The sequence below is a fragment of the Arachis stenosperma genome, chromosome 9, assembly GCF_014773155.1.
Source record: "Arachis stenosperma cultivar V10309 chromosome 9, arast.V10309.gnm1.PFL2, whole genome shotgun sequence".
In the NCBI taxonomy this organism is placed as follows: domain Eukaryota; kingdom Viridiplantae; phylum Streptophyta; class Magnoliopsida; order Fabales; family Fabaceae; genus Arachis; species Arachis stenosperma.
The window spans coordinates 32241256-32263258 of NC_080385.1; the positions used below are offsets into that span (position 1 = coordinate 32241256).

General features: G+C 38.5%; 2 protein-coding genes and 1 non-coding gene across 3 annotated transcripts; 1 reads left to right on the top strand and 2 right to left on the bottom strand.

The window, feature by feature from the left end:
- Positions 1-8550: 8550 nt before the first annotated feature.
- On the bottom strand, positions 8551-8658 carry LOC130952977 (small nucleolar RNA R71). Its single transcript, XR_009075150.1, has one exon. It is a non-coding gene; the product is annotated as a small nucleolar RNA R71 (small nucleolar RNA).
- A 6705-nt stretch (positions 8659-15363) lies between these two features.
- LOC130949351 (uncharacterized) lies at positions 15364-16242 on the top strand. Its single transcript, XM_057878101.1, has one exon. The coding sequence runs from the start codon at positions 15364-15366 to the stop codon at positions 16240-16242; it is 879 nt and encodes a 292-aa protein (XP_057734084.1).
- A 4701-nt stretch (positions 16243-20943) lies between these two features.
- LOC130948209 (uncharacterized) lies at positions 20944-21766 on the bottom strand. The gene has a single exon (XM_057876923.1). The coding sequence runs from the start codon at positions 21686-21688 to the stop codon at positions 21170-21172; it is 519 nt and encodes a 172-aa protein (XP_057732906.1). The 5' UTR covers positions 21689-21766; the 3' UTR covers positions 20944-21169.
- Between the last annotated feature and the right edge of the window lie 237 nt (positions 21767-22003).

The following is a 22003-nucleotide window of genomic DNA, read 5'->3' on the forward strand; positions in this document are numbered from 1 at the left end:
ACCCATAAGACTAAGATAACAACAAGATCCTAATAAGAGAAAAGGGAAAGAACAAGGGAAGTGAAAAACAAAAGAAAAAGAGTAAGCAATAAGGCTAGGCACCAATGGTTTACCCTAAGACATGTGTCTGTGGTGCTCCTGTGTGAGGGATCTACTTGCATGAATAAGCTCTTTGGGGTGCTTCATCACCTGGTAACTTAGGTTAACTAACCCGGGATTATCAGCTGAAAATCCACTATTAAGAGTAACCCTCATCACAGAGCATTTAGTAACCCAAAGAGGTGCTGGACACCAAGGTCTGAAGGAAAGAAAATAAATAAACTATATGCCTGTGGTGTGTATGTATGGGGGAGAGACTTGAGTATGTAAGTCCTTAGGGGTGCTTCAACACCTAGCACCTTGAACCAATTGGTTCGGGAATGTTGGCTGAAAGCTTATCCTAAAGAGTTGCCCCCTTACAAAACATTTAGCCTAAATAACACAAACAGCCCTTGAAATAACAAAAAAGGGATCAATAAATAAAGGTCTCATGGGATATAACAAAGTGAGTATTTTAGGAGATGATAAAGGTCTGAAAGCCAGTAGTGGAATGAACCTAAGTTGCCATGCATGAAACCACCATAAAATCAGTAATATGACTTCCACAAGAATGACTCATTTCTCTGGAGATTCCATTCATCATTCTCTTGTTCCAGTACTTGCTTAGGGACAAGCAAGCTTTAAGTTTGGTGTTGTGATGCCATGGCATTTTGGCCAGTTTCACTGACCTTTTCTTTACTATTTTTAGGTAATTTCATGCATTTTCTTAGGAAATAAGTTAGTTTTGGGCAGATATTCACTCAAACCTTGATTCAAGCATACATTGTGCATTTTACATTGTATCATGAGGATTTTGCATGATTTTAATGACAAAATTGTATATTGCATTACCCATGACTTGAACTAGAACTTTGATGCACTCTATTGCTTGATTTCAGGACCAAAGGAAGCAAGGAATGGGAGGTAACTTGCAAAGTTAAGGAGAAAAGTAATTGCCAAAAACACTCTCAAAAGCCATCAATGCCCACGTTAAAAAGTCACGTTAATTAAGTTAACGTGAACTCTAACGTGGAGAAGAGAAGTTGAGCCAACGTTAGTGACACTCAACATTGTCACTAACATTGGCAATTGCTCACAAATGGCCACGTTAGAAGCCACGTTAACCTAGTTAACGTGGCCTCTAACATTAAAGGGGGAAGAGGAGCCAACGTTAGTGACACTCAACATTGTCACTAACGTTGGCCTAAGGTGCAAAGAGCCACGTTAACTCCCACGTTAACTTGGTTAACGTGGGAGCTAACGTAAGAGATGGAGAGTTGTCGACAACGTTAGTGACACTCAACATTGTCACTAACGTTGGAGCAACCACACAACCCCCAAGAGCCACGTTAACTTCCACGTTAACTTGGTTAACGTGGAAGCTAACGATGAGGAATGAAGAATAAGCCAACGTTAGTGACACTCAACATTGTCACTAACGTTGGGATGGCTAAGAATGGCCACGTTAGGAGCCACGTTAACCTAGTTAACGTGGACTCTAACGTGAGACCTAGGGGCACACTTGAACGTTAGTGACAATGTTGAGTGTCACTAACGTTCTCGAAGGTTGGCAAAAGCCACGTTAGAAGCCACGTTAACCTAGTTAACGTGAGCTTTAACGTGAAGCAAGGAGGGGCACACTTGAACGTTAGTGACAATGTTGAGTGTCACTAACGTTCTCGAAGGCTAACAAGGCAACGTTAAAAGCCACGTTAACCCAGTTAACATGGGCTTTAACGTGAGGCAAAGGGGTGCATGGCAATGTTAGTGACAATGTTAAGTGTCACTAACGTTCTCGAACTTGTATTCTCACTAAATGATAAAAACCCCTAACGTCTTGAGCTAAAATCTGTACCCACTTCACACTATCTCTCTGCAAGTAAGCCAAGCCCAATTGAAGAAAGGAACTGCTTCAAGTTCAAAGATCCAGAGGCCCAAGACTTGAAGAGCTAACTAGAAGCTGAGAAGAGTAGTATATATAGGAGTAGTTTTGAAAGAGAGTGAGAGCTTTTGGAAGGAGCTAGGACAGAGAACTACTCTCTGTATTTACTTTCTTTGTACTTCTAGCTTTATCATGTATTCTCCATCTTGGATTTTGATTTCTAGAGCTATGAACAACTAAAACCCTTCATTGGGTGAGGGAGCTCTGTTGTAATTTGATGGATCAATACTAATTTTCTTATTCTTCTTCTATCTTTCCTTTTGATTTTACTTGAAAGCTTTTGATCCTCATCCAATTGGATAGTTATCTTGGAAAAGAAGCTATTCAAACATGGATCTCTTCGGATCCTTGAAAGAGGAATGAAGAGATTAGCTAGAAATGCTTTCTCATGCTGGACCAAATTGAGTGTGGATGGGTATGTGGCTATAACCCTCTAAACATTTGATTTGGGAAGTGTATGTGGTATAATCAGTGACCACACTTCATCTCTTCTCATGAGCAATTGACCATGGAATTGGCTATTGATCAAGATTTGAGAGATTGAATTGCAAGAAATTGTGATTCAATCACTTAAGATTGCCAAGGAGATCAATGAGTGCATTGATTGAGGAAGAGATGAAAATGAAATTGATCCGGAGAATGCAACATCTCCTAAGCCCAATGAACTCCCCATTTCTGATCTTACCCATTCTCTTTATTTTCTGCAATTTACTTTTATGAGCAATTCCCCCATTCCCATTTACAATTCTGCTATTTACTTTCAGTCATTTACTTTCCTGCCATTTTAATTTCTGCAATTATCAACTCTATTCATGGATTCGCTCAACTAGATTATTCCTCTAATTAAAGTTGCTTGATCAATCAATCCCTGTGGGATTCGACCTCACTCTATTGTGAGTTTTTACTTGACGACAAATTCGGTACACTTGCCGAATGGGAATTTGTTGAGAGACAAATTTTACCCCGATCAAGTTTATGGCGCCGTTGCCGGGGATTAATTGTGCATCGACAATGATTACATTAGAGGATCACTAGATTGAGCATTTGTATTTTGTTTGATTTAATTTTCTGTTTGGTTAATTTGCTTTCCGTCTTTGTTTAATTCTTCCCATCCCCTGTTTCAGAGTCTTTCTTTGCTATTTACAATTCAGTTCACTAACCCACTAACTGTTTGATATATTGCATCACTGACACTAACAAGTTTTTCTAATAAGATACTTTCTGCATTGCTTTTCTTGCTTATACTCTGTTGGTTGTATGACAGGGAGAAAAAGCGGAGCTTCAACTTCCTTTGATTCTTAACCTGAGAGAACCTTCTTAAGATTAAGAAGGGAGGCAAAAGAAAAACGTGTAGTGGGTGCTGAAGAAGAAGAGGAACACTTTGAGGAATACTTTGAAACAACCATGGAGGACCATCGTGAGGAAGAGGTGCACGACCATGGTGGAGGAGATAGAGCAAATCCTGGTGGGGAAGATAGAAGAGTCTTGGGCTCTTACATTAACCCAAACCCAGGGAACTGTGGAAGTAGCATCCAAAAACCAACCATCCATGCCAACAACTTTGAACTAAAGCCACAGCTCATCACTCTCGTTCAGAACAATTGCTCGTTCGGAGGAGGTGTTCAAGAAGACCCCAACCAACACTTAAAAACATTCCTGAGAATATGTGACACAGTGAAGTCCAATGGCGTTCAACCAGATGTCTATAGACTGTTGTTGTTCCCATTCTCTCTCAGAGACAAGGCAACCAAGTGGTTGGAGTCTTTTCCAAAGGATAGCTTGACAACTTGGGATGATGTTATGAACAGATTCTTGGCAAGATTTTACCCTCCTCAACGAGTCAATCGGCTGAGAGCTGAGGTCCAAACTTTCAGGCAACAAGATGGTGAGACTCTATATGAAGCATGGGAGAGGTTTAAAGACCTAACAAGGAGATGTCCATCTGATATGTTCAATGAATGGGTGCAGCTGCACATCTTCTATGAAGGACTGTCATATGAATCTAAGAAGGCCGTAGACCATTCATCCAGAGGTTCTTTGAACAAGAAGAAGACCATCGAGGAAGCCATAGATGTCATTAAAACTGTAGCTGAGAATGACTACTTCTATGCTTCCGAAAGAGGGAACACTAGAGGGGTAATGGAGCTGAACAATGTAGATGCTCTGCTTGCTCAAAACAAGCTCATCACCAAGCAGCTAGCTGACCTCACCAAGAAGATGGAGAGAAGTCAAGTGGCAGCAATCACCACTTCAACTCAAGAGGAAGCAAGTGAAGAGGAAGAAGGCACTCAGGAGCAAGCCAACTACATTGGGAATTCACCTAGATACAACCATGATCCATACACCAAGACCTACAACCCTGGATGGAAGAATCACCCAAACTTTGGGTGGGAGAATCAACAAGACCAAGGCCAAGATCAGAGACGTCACAACCCCAACAACACAGCTCCCCAACAATTCACACAGAGGACATACCAACAAAACCACAGCAATACATCTCACTCTTCTACCTCTACCCCCGACATACCATCATTTGATGACAGAATCTCTAAGATTGAAACCTTACTTGAAAGCTGATGAGCGGATAATTTGTATGCTTTTTGGCATTGTTTTTAGTATATTTTTAGTATGATCTAGTTAGTTTTTAGTATATTTTTATTAGTTTTTAGTTAAAATTCACTTTTCTGGACTTTACTATGAGTTTGTGTGTTTTTCTGTGATTTCAGGTATTTTCTGGCTGAAATTGAGGGACCTGAGCAAAAATCTGATCCAGAGACTCAAAAGGACTGCAGATGCTGTTGGATTCTGACCTCCCTGCACTCGAAGTGGATTTTCTGGAGCTACAGAAGCCCAATTGGCGCGCTCTCAACGGCGTTGGAAAGTAGACATCCTGGGCTTTCCAGCAATATATAATAGTCCATACTTTGCCCAAGATTTGATGGCCCAAACCGGCGTTCAAAGTCACCTCAAGAAATTCCAGCGTTAAACGCCGGAACTGGCACCTAATTGGGAGTTAAACGCCCAAACTGGCACTAAAGCTGGCGTTTAACTCCAAGGAGAGTCTCTACACGAAAAAGCTTCATTGCTCAGCCCAAGCACACACCAAGTGGGCCCGGAAGTGGATTTTTATGTCATTTACTCATCTATGTACTAGTTTTCTATAAGTAGGACCTTTTACTATTGTATTTATCGAGGACTTTTGGTAGCTATCTTTGTTTTATGCTATCTTAGACCTTTGGAGGCTGGCCATTCGGCCATGCCTAGACCATATGCTTATGTATTTTCAACGGTGGAGTTTCTACACACCATAGATTAAGGTGTGGAGCTCTGCTGTACCTCGAGTATTAATGCAATTACTATTGTTCTTCCATTCAATTCCGCTTGTTCTTTGTCCAAGATATCACTTGTTCTTCAACATGATGAAGGTGATGATTGACGCCCATCACCGTTCTCACCCATGAACAAGGTGACTGACAACCATTCTTGTTCTACAAGCATCTGAGGCTTAGTGAATATCTCTTGGATTCCTGATTGCACGATGCATGGTTGATCGCCTGACAACCGAGTGCTCGCCTGACAAACGAGCCAACCATTCCGTGAGATCAGAGTCTTCGTGGTATAGGCAAGAACTGATGGCGGCATTCAAGAGAATCCGGAAGGTCTAACCTTGTCTGTGGTATTCTGAGTAGGATTCAATGATTGAATGACTGTGACGTGCTTCAAACCTGTAACCTACTGGGCGTTAGTGACAGACGCAAAAGAGTGATTCTATTCCGGTAGGGGAGGGAACCAAACCGGTGATTGGCAGTACTGTGACAGAGTGCGTGCATTAGCTTTCACTGCGCGGATGGGAGGTAGCTGCTGACAACAGTGAAACCCTACACGAGCTTGCCATGGAAAGGAGTAAGAAAGGATTGGATGAAGGCAGTAGGAAAGCAGAGAGACGGAAGGGAAGGCATCTTCATACACTTGTCTGAAGCTCTTACACCAATGATATGCATAAGTATCACTATCTTTATCTTTATGTTATTTTCGTTCATCATCATATACATTTGAGTTTGCCTGACTAAGATTTACAAGATGACCATAGCTTGCTTCAATGCTAACAATCTCCGTGGGATCGACCCTTACTCACGTAAGGTATTACTTGGACGACCCAGTGCACTTGCTGGTTAGTTGTGCGAAGTTGTGTAATGCCATGGTATTGAGCTACCAAGTTTTTGGAGCCATTACCGGGGATTATGAGAGTTGTGAAAAAGTATTGTTCACAATTTCGCGCACCAAGTTTTTGGCGCCGTTGCCGGGGATTGTTCAAGTTTTGAGCAAGCTTTTGGTAACAATGCCTGGGATTGTTCTAGTTTGGACAACTGACGATTCATCTTGTTGCTTAGATTAGGTATTTATTTTTTTTTTCGAAATTCTTGAAGATGAATTCTAGAGTTTCATGATGATTTGTTGAAATCTGGCTGGCTGAAAAGCCATGTCTAATCTGATTGGACCGAGGTTTCAACTTATCACCACAAGAGCTTGTTGATTTTCATCAATTTTGCTTTTGGAGCAGTGATCTGCTAAGGCTTGGCTGACCTTTGGTCATGTCTAGTGTTTTGGACCGAAGCTTTCTTTGAAAGCTTGGCTGGCTGTGAAGCCATGTCTAATTCCTGGACCGGAGTCTTAGACTAGCATTGCACTGATTCCTGGAATTCTCATTAAGAATTTTGATATCTTTTTCCACTTAATTTTCGAAAAAAAAAAACACAAAAAAATTACAAAATCATAAAAACCAAAAAAATATTTGCTATTTCTTGCTTAAGTCTAGTGTCTCATCTTAAGTTTGGTGTCAATTGCATGCATTCATTCATGTGTCTTAAGGATCTTCAAGTAATTCTTGATGATTTCTTACTCTGATCTTTGAATTCTTTTGGCTTGAGTGTTTATGTGTCTCATATAGTGTCAGTAGTACACAAACTGCTAAGTTTGGTGTCTTGCATGCATTGTTATTTGATTCTTGTTGCATTTTGATCATTAAAAATCCAAAAATATTTTTAATTTGTGTCTTTTCAAGTCAATGATACAAAGAATTGAAGATTCAGAACATACTGCAGAGGAATTATACAGAAAAAGCTGAGCATTCAAAAATGCCCAGTGAAGAAGGCAGACTGGCGTTTAAACGCCAGCCAGGGTACCTGGTTGGGCGTTTAACGCCCAAAGAGGTAGCATTTTGGGCGTTAAACGCCAGAATGTATACCATTCTGGGCGTTTAACGCCAGGATGGTGCTAGGAGGAAGATTTTGTTTTCAAAATCAATTTTTTTTTTCAAATTTTCAAAGTTTTTCAAAATCAAATCTTTTTCAAATCATATCTTTTCAATCAAATGTTTTCAAAATCAATTTCTTTCCTTTTTAAAAGATACTTACTAACAATTAATGATTTGATTGAACATTTTTTGCCTTTTCTGTTAAGGAAGGTTTTATGTTTGAATCATATCTTTTCTTGTTAGGCAAGTCATTAATTTTTAAAATCATATCTTTTCAAATTGTTTTCAAATCATATCTTTTAAAATTGTTTTCAAATCATATCTTCTCAATCACATCTTTTTAAAACCATAACTTTTCAATCAAATCTTTTTAACCTCATCTTTTTTCAAAATAGTTTTTCAATCAAATCTTTTTGACTTCTAATTTCAAAATCTTTTTCAAAAAATCACTTGATTTCTTTTTCACTTGCAATTTTCGAAAATTATCAATCAAATTTTCAAAATGTTTTCAAAATCTTTTAATTGAATTTTCGAAAATTCTCTTCCCTCCTTCCCACATCCTTCTATTTATGGAGTGCCACTCCTTCTAAATGCACAATTCGAACCTTATCTAATTAAAGTTCGAATTCTTCTTCTCCTTCTTCTTTCTATTTCTCTTTTCCTCTGACACTTCAAGGAATCTCTATACTGTGACATAGAGGATTCCACATTTTCTTTTTCTCTTCTCTTTCATATGAGCAGGAGCAGAGACAAAGGCATTCTTGTTGAAGCTGACCCTAAACCCGAGAGAACCTTGAAGAGAAAGCTAAGAGAAGCCAAGGCACAACTCTCTTTAGAGGACCTGACCGAATTCTTCAAAGAAGAAGAACACATGGCAGCCGAAAACAACAATAATGCCAACAATGCAAGGAAGGTGCTGGGTGACTTCACTGCACCTACTCCTGATTTCTATGGGAGAAGCATCTCTATCCCTGCCATTGGAGCAAACAACTTTGAGCTTAAGCCTCAATTAGTTTCTCTAATGCAACAGAATTGCAAGTTCCATGGACTTCCAATGGAAGATCCTCATCAGTTTTTAGCTGAGTTCTTGCAAATCTGTGACACAGTCAAGACTAATGGGGTTAACCCTGAGGTCTACAGACTGATGCTAATCCCTTTTGCTGTAAGAGACAGAGCTAGAATATGGTTGGATTCTCAACCTAAAGAAAGCCTGGACTCTTGGGAAAAGCTAGTCAATGCCTTCTTGGCAAAGTTCTTTCCACCACAAAGATGGAGTAAGCTTAGAGTGGAAGTCCAAACCTTCAGACAGAAGGATGGAGAATCCCTCTATGAAGCTTGGGAAAGATACAAACAATTAATCAGAAGATGTCCTTCAGACATGCTTTCTGAATGGAGCATCATAGGTATTTTCTATGATGGTCTCTCTGAACTATCCAAGATGTCTTTGGATAGCTCTGCTGGAGGATCTCTTCATCTGAAGAAGACGCCTGCAGAAGCTCAAGAATTGATTGAAATGGTTGCAAATAACCAATTCATGTACACTTCTGAAAGAAATCCTGTGAACAATGGGACTAGTCAGAAGAAAGGAGTTCTTGAGATTGACACTCTGAATGCCATATTGGCTCAGAACAAGATATTGACTCAACAAGTCAATTTGATTTCTCAAAGTCTGTCTGGAATGCAAAATGCACCAAGCAGTACTAAGGAAGCTTCATCTGAGGAAGAAGCCTATGATCCTGAGAACCCTTCAATGGAAGAGGTGAATTACCTAGGAGAACCCTATGGAAACACCTACAATTCTTCATGGAGAAATCACCCCAATTTCTCATGGAAGAATCAAGAGAGACCTCAACAAGGTTTCAATAACAATAATGGTGGAAGAAATAGGTTTAGCAATGGCAAGCCTTTTCCATCATCTTCTCAGCAACAGACAGAGAGTTCTAAGCAGAATACTTCTGACTTAGCAACAATGGTCTCTGATCTAATAAAGACCACTCAAAGTTTCATGAATGAAACAAGGTCCTCCATCAGAAATTTGGAAGGACAAGTGGGTCAGCTGAGCAAGAAAGTTACTGAACTCCCTCCTAGCACTCTCCCAAGTAATACAGAAGAAAATCCAAAAGGAGAGTGCAAAGCCATAGACATGGCCGAATATGGAGAGGAAAGAAAGGAGGAGGACGCCACTGAGGAAGACCTCAGTGGGCGTGTACCAATCTCCTCTGAGTTCCTCAATGAGGAACAATGGGAATCTGAGGCTCAAAATGAGACCATAGAGATTCCATTGGACTTACTTCTGCCATTCATGAGCTCTGATGAGTATTCTTCCTCTGAAGAGGATGAGTATGTCACTGAAGAGCAAGTTGCTAAATACCTTGGAGCAATCATGAAACTGAATGACAAGTTATTTGGAAATGAGACTTGGGAGGATGAACCACCCTTGCTCACCAAAGAACTGGATGACTTGTCCAGGCAGAAACTGCCTCAAAAGAGGCAGGATCCTGGGAAGTTTTCTATACCTTGTACCATAGGCACCATGACCTTCAAGAAGGCCTTGTGTGACTTAGGGTCAAGTGTAAACCTCATGCCCCTCTCTGTAATGGAGAAATTAGGGATCCTTGAGGTGCAAGCTGCAAAAATCTCATTAGAGATGGCAGACAATTCAAGAAAACAAGCTCATGGACTTGTAGAGAATGTTTTGGTAAAGATTGAAGACCACTACATCCCTACTGACTTCATAGTCCTAGAGACTGGGAAGTGCATGGATGAATCCATCATCCTTGGCAGACCCTTCCTAGCCACAGCAAAGGCTGTGATTGATGTTGATAGAGGAGAGTTGATCATTCAAGTGAATGAAGAATCCTTGGTGTTTAAGGCCCAAGGACATCCCTCTATCATCGTGGAGAGAAAGCATGAAGAGCTTCTCTCAAAACAGAGCCAAGCAGAGCCCCCACAGTCAAACTCTAAGTTTGGTGTTGGGAGGCCACAACCAAACTCTAAGTTTGGTGTTGAACCCCCACATTCAAACTCTAAGTTTGGTGTTGGGAGGTTCCAACACGGTTCTGAGTATCTCTGAGGCTCCATGAGAGTCCTCTGTCAAGCTAATGACATTAAAGAAGCGCTTGTTGGGAGGCAACCCAATGTTTTATAGTTAACTATTTTCTTTTGTTATTTTATCTTTTTTGTAGGTTGATGATCATAAGAAGTCACAAAAACAATGAAAAAAAGCAAAAACAGAATGAAAAACAGGAAAAAAAACAGCACACCCTGGAGGAGAAGAAGCTGGCGTTCAAACGCCAGTAATGCTAGCTGTTGGGCGTTTAACGCCCAGTCTGGCACCATTTTGGGCGTTTAACGCCAGAAAGGGGCACCAGACTGGCGTTAAACGCCAGAAAAGGGCAACAACCTGGCGTTAAACGCCAGGAATGGGCACCAGCCCGGCGTTTAACGCCAGAAATGGCTCAAAACGTGATTTTGAGCAACTTTTGGTGCAGGGATGACTTTTCCTTGACACCACAGGATCTGTGGACCCCACAGGATCCCACCATCACTCTCTCTCTTCTTCCCCCATTCACCAATCACCTCAATACCTCTTCCCCAAAAACCCTTCACCTATCAAATCCCATCTTTCTCTTCACCATTCACATCCATCCTTCATAAATCCCCACCAACCTCACCCTTCAAATTCAAACCACTTTCCCTCCCAAACCCACCCATCATGGCCGAACCATTACCCCCCTCTCTCCTATATATACCCTTCTTCAAACCTTCATTTTCACACAACCTAAACACCCCTTCTTTCCCTTCTTGGCCGAACACACCACCTTCCCCCTCTTCCTCATTTCTTCTTCTTCTACTCTCTTCTTCCTTCTTTTGCTCGAGGACGAGCAAACATTTTAAGTTTGGTGTGGTAAAAGCGTTGCTTTTTTGTTTTTCCATAACCATTTATGGCATCCAAGGCCGGAGAAACCTCTAGAAAGAGGAATGGGAAGGCAAAGGCTTCCACCTCCGAGTCATGGGAGATGGATAGATTCCTCTCAAGGGTGCATCAAGTCCACTTCTATGAAGTTGTGGCCTTGAAGAAGGTGATCCCCGAAGTCCCCTTTTCACTCAAAAAGGGTGAATATCCGGAGATCCGCCATGAGATCCGAAGAAGAGGTTGGGAAGTACTTACCAACCCCATTCAACAAGTCGGAATCTTGATGGTTCAAGAGTTCTATGCCAATGCATGGATCACCAAGAACCATGACCAAAGTGTGAACCCGAATCCAAAGAATTATCTCACTATGGTTCGGGGGAAATACTTGGATTTTAGTCCGGAGAGTGTGAGGGTGGCGTTCAACTTGCCTATGATGCAAGGAGATGAGCATCCTTACACTAGAAGGGTCAACTTTGATCAAAGGTTGGACCAAGTCCTCACAACCATATGTGAAGAGGGCGCACAATGGAAGCAAGATTCAAGAGGAAAGCCGGTTCAATTGAGAAGGCATGACCTCAAGCCCGTGGCTAGAGGATGGTTAAAGTTCATACAACGCTCAATCATTCCCACTAGCAACCGGTCCGAAGTTACCATAGACCGGGCCATCATGATCCATAGCATCATGATTGGAGAAGAAATAGAAGTTCATGAGGTTATAGCCCAAGAACTCTACAAGGTGGCGGACAAGACCTCCACTTTGGCAAGGTTAGCCTTTCCTCATCTCATCTGTCACCTCTGTTATTCAGTTGGAGTTGACATAGAGGGAGATACCCCCATTGATGAGGACAAGCCCATCACCAAGAAAAGGATGGAGTACACAAGAGACCCCTCTCACCATGAGATCCCTGAGATTCCTCAAGGGATGCACTTTCCTCCACAAAATTATTGGGAGCAACTAAACACCTCCCTAGGAGAGTTGAGTTCCAACATGGGACAACTAAGGGTGGAGCATCAAGAACACTCCATTCTCCTCCATGAAATTAGAGAAGACCAAAGAAACATGAGGGAGGAGCAACAAAGACAAGGAAGAGACATTGAGGAGCTCAAGCACTCCATAGGATCTTCAAGAGCAAGAAAGAGCCGCCATCACTAAGGTGGACCCGTTCCTTGATTTCCTTGTTCTTTATTCTTCTGTTTTTCGATTTTTATGCTTATGTTTATCCATGTTTGTGTCTTGTGATCATTAGTGTCTTAGTGTCTATGCCTTAAAGTTATGAATGTCCTATGAATCCATCACCTCTCTTAATAAAAATGTGCTTAATTGAAAAGGAGAAGAACTGCATGAATTCTGAATTTTATAGTAGTTTAATTATTTTGATGTGGTGGCAACACTTTTGTTCTCTGAATGTATGCTTGAACAGTGCATATGTCTTTTGAATTTGTGGTTCATGAATGTTGGCTCTTGAAAGAATGATGAAAAAGGAGACATGTTACTGAGGATCTGAAAAATCATAAAAATGATTCTTGAAGCAAGAAAAAGCAGTGAATACAAAAAGAGAAAGAAAGCAAGCGAAAAAAAAAAACGAAAAAGAAAAAAAAAAGAGAAAAAGAAAGAATAAAAAAGAAATAAAGTTGTGATCCAAGGCAAATAAGAGTGTGCTTAAGAACCCTGGACACCTCTAATTGGGGACTTTAGCAAAGCTGAGTCACAATCTGAAAAGGTTCACCCAATTATGTGTCTGTGGCATGTATGTATCCGGTGGTAATACTGGAAGACAGAGTGCTTTGGGCCACGGCCAAGACTCAATAAGTAGCTGTGTTCAAGAATCATCATACTTTACTAGGAGAATCATTAACACTATCTGGATTCTGAGTTCCTAAAGAAGCCAATCATTCTGAATTCCAAAGGATAAAGTGAGATGCCAAAACTATTCAGAGGCAAAAAGATAAAAGCCCCGCTCATCTAATTAATACTGATCTTCATAGATGTTTTTGGAGTTCATTGCATATCTCTCTTTTTATCTTATTTGATCTTCAGTTGCTTGGGGACAAGCAACAATTTAAGTTTGGTGTTGTGATGAGCGGATAATTTGTATGCTTTTTGGCATTGTTTTTAGTATATTTTTAGTATGATCTAGTTAGTTTTTAGTATATTTTTATTAGTTTTTAGTTAAAATTCACTTTTCTGGACTTTACTATGAGTTTGTGTGTTTTTCTGTGATTTCAGGTATTTTCTGGCTGAAATTGAGGGACCTGAGCAAAAATCTGATCCAGAGACTCAAAAGGACTGCAGATGCTGTTGGATTCTGACCTCCCTGCACTCGAAGTGGATTTTCTGGAGCTACAGAAGCCCAATTGGCGCGCTCTCAACGGCGTTGGAAAGTAGACATCCTGGGCTTTCCAGCAATATATAATAGTCCATACTTTGCCCAAGATTTGATGGCCCAAACCGGCGTTCAAAGTCACCTCAAGAAATTCCAGCGTTAAACGCCGGAACTGGCACCTAATTGGGAGTTAAACGCCCAAACTGGCACTAAAGCTGGCGTTTAACTCCAAGGAGAGTCTCTACACGAAAAAGCTTCATTGCTCAGCCCAAGCACACACCAAGTGGGCCCGGAAGTGGATTTTTATGTCATTTACTCATCTATGTACTAGTTTTCTATAAGTAGGACCTTTTACTATTGTATTTATCGAGGACTTTTGGTAGCTATCTTTGTTTTATGCTATCTTAGACCTTTGGAGGCTGGCCATTCGGCCATGCCTAGACCATATGCTTATGTATTTTCAACGGTGGAGTTTCTACACACCATAGATTAAGGTGTGGAGCTCTGCTGTACCTCGAGTATTAATGCAATTACTATTGTTCTTCCATTCAATTCCGCTTGTTCTTTGTCCAAGATATCACTTGTTCTTCAACATGATGAAGGTGATGATTGACGCCCATCACCGTTCTCACCCATGAACAAGGTGACTGACAACCATTCTTGTTCTACAAGCATCTGAGGCTTAGTGAATATCTCTTGGATTCCTGATTGCACGATGCATGGTTGATCGCCTGACAACCGAGTGCTCGCCTGACAAACGAGCCAACCATTCCGTGAGATCAGAGTCTTCGTGGTATAGGCAAGAACTGATGGCGGCATTCAAGAGAATCCGGAAGGTCTAACCTTGTCTGTGGTATTCTGAGTAGGATTCAATGATTGAATGACTGTGACGTGCTTCAAACCTGTAACCTACTGGGCGTTAGTGACAGACGCAAAAGAGTGATTCTATTCCGGTAGGGGAGGGAACCAAACCGGTGATTGGCAGTACTGTGACAGAGTGCGTGCATTAGCTTTCACTGCGCGGATGGGAGGTAGCTGCTGACAACAGTGAAACCCTACACGAGCTTGCCATGGAAAGGAGTAAGAAAGGATTGGATGAAGGCAGTAGGAAAGCAGAGAGACGGAAGGGAAGGCATCTTCATACACTTGTCTGAAGCTCTTACACCAATGATATGCATAAGTATCACTATCTTTATCTTTATGTTATTTTCGTTCATCATCATATACATTTGAGTTTTCCTGACTAAGATTTACAAGATGACCATAGCTTGCTTCAATGCTAACAATCTCCGTGGGATCGACCCTTACTCACGTAAGGTATTACTTGGACGACCCAGTGCACTTGCTGGTTAGTTGTGCGAAGTTGTGTAATGCCATGGTATTGAGCTACCAAGTTTTTGGAGCCATTACCGGGGATTATGAGAGTTGTGAAAAAGTATTGTTCACAATTTCGCGCACCAAAAGCATATGCAAATACATTCAAGACAATAAGGTGTTCAAAGAGGAGGTGAGAGCCAGTATGAAGAATCGGGGGGAAGCAATCAAGAAACTGGAATTCCAAGTGGGATATTTGTCTGAGAAGATGCCCAGACCCACTGATAGCTTCCCAAGTGACACGGAGAAGAATCCGAGAGGTAAAGCAAAGAAAGTAAGATGGGAAGACTGCAATATGGTCACTACAAATGACAAGGAGACTGAAGACAAGCCAAGCAAGCTGTCAGAACAACCTGAAAATACCTTAGTAGAGAAGGAGAAGAAAGACCAATAAGAACCAGAAATCTCACAACAGGAGCTGCTGAGACTATATGCACCATTTCCTCAACTGTTAAAGGGTGCTGTGGGAAAGAGAATGTACTCAAGGTTCTTAGACTCATTTGCATCTTTGAATGTGAACATACCATTCATCAAGGTCATTCAGCAAATGCCAGCATTCATCAAGTATATGAAGGAACTACTTCCCAGGAAGAGCTCACTCAAGGGGGGCCAGACTATAGTGATGAACAAGGATTGCAGCACCCTCATTCAAACACAATTGCCTGCGAAAAGAAAAGACCCAGGGAGTTTTCATGTCCCTTGTGCTATAGGGGAAACAAATTTTGATAGAGCACTTTGCGATTTGGGAGCAAGCATCAACTTAATACCCCTATCCCTGGTAAAAAGGCTGCAGATCAATGAGATACTACCTACAGATGTAGTCATAAGGCTGGCTGACAAGACTCAAAAGCAAGCAGTAGGAGTGGTGGAAAATGTGTTGCTCAAAGTTGGAAAATACTTTCTCCCAACAGACTTTGTCATCCTGGACATGGAAGAGAGTCATCTGCACCCAATCATATTGGGGAGACCATTTCTAGCTACTGCTAGAGCACTCATAGATGTGGAGAAAGGAGAGCTAATATTAAGGATTCATGATGAACAACTGAGCTTCAGTGTTTTCGAACTCTCACTGGAAAAAGATGAAGAGGACAAAGAACCGAGCAAAGTGCATCATGAGATACTAAAGGAAGAAGCAAGCACTGAAGCACAACCAGCTCATCCTGAGATTCACTGGGTTGATGGACAAGGCCAGCAGCAAGTGCCACAGGTCAAGGAAAAATTGGAGACTAATCAGAAGAATGTAGGTGATGATAACGCTGTTGTGTGTAACAACAAGCGGCTGCATTACTGCCGAAGCTCTCTACCGCTGTTATTGAACAAGAGAAATAAGATTTTTAGATGCATTTGGTTTTGAAGGTTTCGACAAGCTGAGGTAGGGGTGTTTTTTATGATTACATGAGTCTTATGAATTGAATTGAATTGTTTGGATGGACGTGGTTATTTATCTGATTGATTTATTGAATTATTGAGGAAGATGATTATTCTGATTTATTGATTTAGTTTGTTGAGTTGGTTAGTATTGGACTGATTTTTTTATTTTGGTTTCTAAATTATGATAGAATGATTTGAGAAGATTGGAGTTTATTTTGGTTGATTGATGACAAGTATGTCTGTATTTTTTCTCTGGTTGTAAGGATGACAGTGCACATAATCCCTCTAATGGTGATAAGGCACGCATTTCCTCTAATGTTATTAATAATGCGCAACAGAGAGACAGTGTCTGGGTTAGCTACTGGATATGTCGGGTTTGGTTATATAGCCGATAAATGAGCTTATTAGCCGTAGGACAGGCATGCATCATAATTGCCTTTGTTTGCTTTGTTTGTGTATGCTTAACTATCTTGGTTTACCTATCTGCTAAATTCTGTTTAACTAGTAACTGTGAATACTTGCTGTAACTATTCTTTAAATAGGTTTGCCTTGTATTTTGTTTGTGCTTGTGATTGATTTCTGTTTTGAGTTTTGATGGTGGTTGATTTGAATTGGGCCGGAGGCTGAGAAAGATTGGATCAATGGTAAGTTTGTTTAAAATGTTTTTTTAGTAAGCGATGCAATGTTTGGAGTATTGTTTTGTGTGAAATTTTATAAGAAAAATATAAGATTTAAATTTGGATAATGAGCTGACATTCGTTGTGATTGAAAATAATTTTATTTAAAATATCTTCTTATAACAATTTTTTAAAATTCTCTACAATTTTATCTTTTTAAGATTTATTTTTGTTTGTATACATATGTTATAGATTTTTCCTTTGCCCTTATTATTATTATAATATTGTAAGAGGAATAGGAGTTGTGTGTTTGATTTGTATATTATATTTATAAGCTATTTATGTAAGAAGTCTTGTATATAAATATATGCTAGTTTGTTTTCAAGTTAAAGTATTTTTTCGGTTTTCAAAGAAATTAGCAATACAGTGTTGAGTCAAAGGCTCCTATTTTAATATTAAGTATATAAAGTAGTTGTAATACTTCTTGCTATCAGAATGACGTAGCCGGAAGCATGACATTATGATAATGAGGATGTTACAATAAAGTATCGTTATCCTATGCCTAGGTTAGATGACATGCTTCATGAGTTATATGGAGCATGCACATTCACTAAAATTGATTTGAAAAGTGGGTATCATCAAATTAGAATGAAATCAGGGGATGAATGAAAGACTGCATTTAAAATAAAACATGGGTTATATGAGTGGTTAGTAATGTCTTCTGGACTAACTAATGTACCTAATACTTTTATGCGTCTAATGAACTATGTTTTGCGAGAATTTTTTAGTAAATTTGTTATTGTCTATTTCGATGATTTTTTCATTTATAACACTTTTTTAGATGACTACTTGTCACATGTTTTAGATATTTTGGAAGTGTTTCGAAAAAAATTATATGTCAATCTTAAAAAGTGCACATTTTGAATTGATCGAGTTGTATTTCTTGATTTTGTTGTGAGTGCGAGTGGAATTGAGGTTGATGAGAGAAAGGTGAAGACTATTCGTGAATGGCTAATGCCCAAGAATGCTTTTGAGGTAAAAAATTTTCATGGGTTAGTTGGGTTTTACAGGAGATTTGTGAAAAAAGTTTCTACTATTGTTGTGCCTCTCATAGAGGTTATCAAAAAAGATGTTGGATTTAAATGGAAAAAGAAACAAGAAATTGCATTTCATACCTTAAAAGATTGTTTGTGTTATGTTCCTATTCTTATTTTATGTAACTTTGATAAAATCTTTGAAATCGAATGTGATGCTTCTTGGATTAGTATAGGTGTTATTTTGATGCAGGAAAAATGAGCCATTACCTTTTTTAGTAAAAAGTTAAATTTAGCTCAGCACAAATATTTAACTTATGACAAAGAATTATATGCTTTGGTTCGGGTTTTGGAAGTTTGGCAATACTACCTCTTACTAAGGAGTTTGTAATTCACACGGATCATGATGAATCTTTGATGCACTTAAAGGGACAAGATAAGCTTGATAAAAGACATGCTAAATAGGTGAAATTCATTGAGACATTTTTATATGTGATTGTCTTTAAACAAGGTAAAGAGAGTGTTGTTGTTGATGCTTTATCTGGGAGGTATGCTTTGATTAATACACTTATTTGTAAGTTGTTAAGATTTGAGTTTTTAAAGGAGTTGTATGCAACTGATTCTGACTTTTCTGCTATTTATGCTTCTTGTGAATATGGTGCATTTAACAAATTTTATAGACATAAAAGTTTTCTGTTTTGTGGTAATAGAATTTGTGTGCTTGCTTGTACAATGAGGGACTTACTTGTTCTGGAATAACATAATGGGGTTTGATGGGTCATTTTAGTGTGCATAAGAGATTGAATGTATTATCTAAACATTTTACTGACACCATATGCATAGAGATATTGAAAAATTTTGTGCTAAGTGTATTGCATGTCAACAGACTAAATCTAAATCTTTACCACATGATTTGTATACCCCTTACCTATTTCTGTGCATCCGTGGGTTGATATTTTTATGGATTTTGTGCTTGGTTTGCCTCGAACTAAGAAATATAGAGATAGCATTTTTGTTGTGGTTGACAAGTTTAGTAAAATGGCTCATTTCATTGCATGCCATAAAACTGATGAGGCAACAAATATTACTGATCTGTTTTTTAAAAAGGTTGTGCACTTGCATGGTATTCCCCAAACTATTGTTTTTTATCATGACGTAAAACTTTTGAATCATTTTTGGAAGTTTTATGGAGTAAATTATGCACAAAATTATTATACTCTACTACTTGTCATTCTCAGACTGATGGTCAAATTGAACTAGTAAATAGAATATTAGGGACCTTATTATGTATTGTTGTTGTTAAGAATTTGAAAATTTGAAAAGATTGTTTAGCTTTTATTAGTTTGCTTATAATAGAACCATTCATTTTTCTACAGGTTTTTCTCTTTTTGAACTTGTGTATGGTTTTAATCTCGTACCTATCTTGGACTTATTACCTTTGTGATTGAGTGATCTTGTTAGCTTGGATGCAAATAGCAAAGGTGAAAAGGTTAAAGCAATGCACTTGAAAGGATGTGAGTTGCTTGAAAAGAAAAACAGGTCGACAGCTTAAAAGGTGAACAAAGGTTGACGACAACTTATCTTTGACCCTGGTGACTGGGTATGGGTTCATTTGAGAAAGGAGAGGTTTCCTACTCAAAGAAAATCCAAGTTAGACCCTAGGTGTGATGGTCCATTTTAGGTGCTCGAAAGGATCAATAACAATGCTTACAAGATTGACCTTCCAGGTGAGTATAATGTGTTAGTTACTTTTAATATCTCTGACCTATTTCCTTTTAATTTGGATGCAGATTCGAGGACGAATCTTTTTCAGGAGAGAGGGAATGATACGAGTTCTGTGGGATAAATTGAGAATTGTCATATGCCAATTGGTCCAATTACAAGAGCAACAACTAAGATAATAAAAGAAAATTTTGCAAACATGACTAAATCATTTGTTCAGGAGATGCATCAAGAATTGAACAATACGGTGATTAACGATTATGGAAAGTCAAACGTCGTACTATTTGCAAAATGAGTTGAAAACTCTCGTTAATCAAGATGAATTAAATATGCATTACTTTGCTAGTATTTATTTTATATTTATTTTATTTTAGTTTATTTTGTTTGTTTTAGGCCCAGTTATGATTTGACCCATTTTTATTTTAGTAAACTTATGAGTTAGAATTTTAAACTTAAGAGGTATAAAAATTCTCTAAAACCTGGTAGTTACTTTTTTTTCCTTAATTTTGATGAATGAAAATTTCTTTGAGAAACTTTGATGTGAACAAGACAGGCAGAGTGATTTTCTTAACTGTTGCATCAGGAAATCAAATTGAGATAAATGAGTCCCTTTCTTTAATTTTTCATCTTACTCTAGATTACGTTTTGTATCAATTATTATATGTATTTAACATTTAATATTAAATTTTAAATATAGATGATATACTAATATGAATAATAAAAGATTATTGAATATTGAATATTTTTATATTATTTAATATATATACTTCGATATCTTTATGTAAAAAAAAATATTTTTATATGTTATATATTTATTTCTACAACTTAAAATTTTTAGATTTTTTAAAATGGTTATAAGCTCTAAGTAATCAAAATACTTTTAATAAACAGTCTTATTAAAATTATGTATTGCTACATATTTCAAAAATAAAAGTTCACTCTTTTGTTATATTAAAAATTAATATGTTTATAAAAACGAAATACTTATAGAACCTGCTTAATCATTAAATGTTAAATTTAAAATCGATCCCTAGAATATTTAAGTATGACTCTGTTTTCCTGAAGAAAAAATAAAGTGAAATTTTCAGTCATAAATTATAGTTTTTTTTTCTAATTTTTAAGTGAGTAAATATTTAATTATAAATAAAAATTTCAAACTGTTTATTTAATAATAGAGGATAATTTAAATTTTTAAGAATTTTTTTATAGAAAATTACATATGAAATTCATCAATGAACTTTACTTTTACTTTTTAGTTTCCAATCAATAGCAATATTAGATAGTAAATTGGATTTCTTTTATTCCAGAGCATGAGAACCATCAATCATATGATTCCTTAAATATATAAATATAGTTGCATTACAAGGCACATCGGATTCTCACACATAGCTTATAACTAACTAATCAAGATTTAGAAAGAACTTTAAATTACTAAAACAAAGATTGTAAGTAGTTAACCAACAACTTATTGAATCCAACACCGTATCTAATAATCATAACTAGCACTTAATGAGCACCATCATTTTAAATCATCAAATCAAACCTCTTTGACTTGAACAGCAGTTGCAGCAGCAGCAGCGGCAGCTCCTTCTTTAACTTCACTCCCCTTCTCCTCCTTCTCCTCCTTAACTTTCACTTCGACTTCGAAGGCGGAAGTCGGAAATGACCGGGATAGCCCTGACGAGATCTGAAAAGTGATCTTTCCGGTGGGCGGGTTATCGACATAGATATCAGTGAGTGTGAGCCAAAGAAGAAGCTCCTTAGTCTTCACACCAGTGAGCTTCTTGATCTTCCCAACCTCAACAAACGCAGTGACCTCAGGGGCATAACTCACAAGCTTCCCAATCTTCTCGAACTTGTGTGTTGAGCTCTTTTTCTGCTTCAGCCACACGAACCCACTCTCCTTTTCGTACCCACACTCCTCCATGTCCTTCAATGGAAGTAACCCATTGGGTAACCCTACTTCCTTCAGGAGAAGCTGTGTTTTCTCTCGGCACAGTTCATCTCCTCGGTACACCTCTGATTTGGCCTTGATCTCTTCGGTCACTAGAGACATTATTATCTTTTTTTGGTTGTTTGCTACGTTTTGGTGTTTGATTATTTCAAGGGAGATATAGGGGTTGATATATAGTTTTGAATCAATGGCATTGCCCTTACTATGTCCCATTAACTAGCTTAGATGCCATTGTCATTCATAAATGCGCGTAATCGGTAGCTCGGGCAATATTAAGTTACAATAAATTTGATGGTGCTACGATTATGTACGGCATAGAGATAAAGTAGGGGTGGAATTAGGTTAAATTTTAAGAAGGACCTAAAAATTATTTCACAATAAAAATTTTAGAAGAAACTAAATTAAAAATTACATATA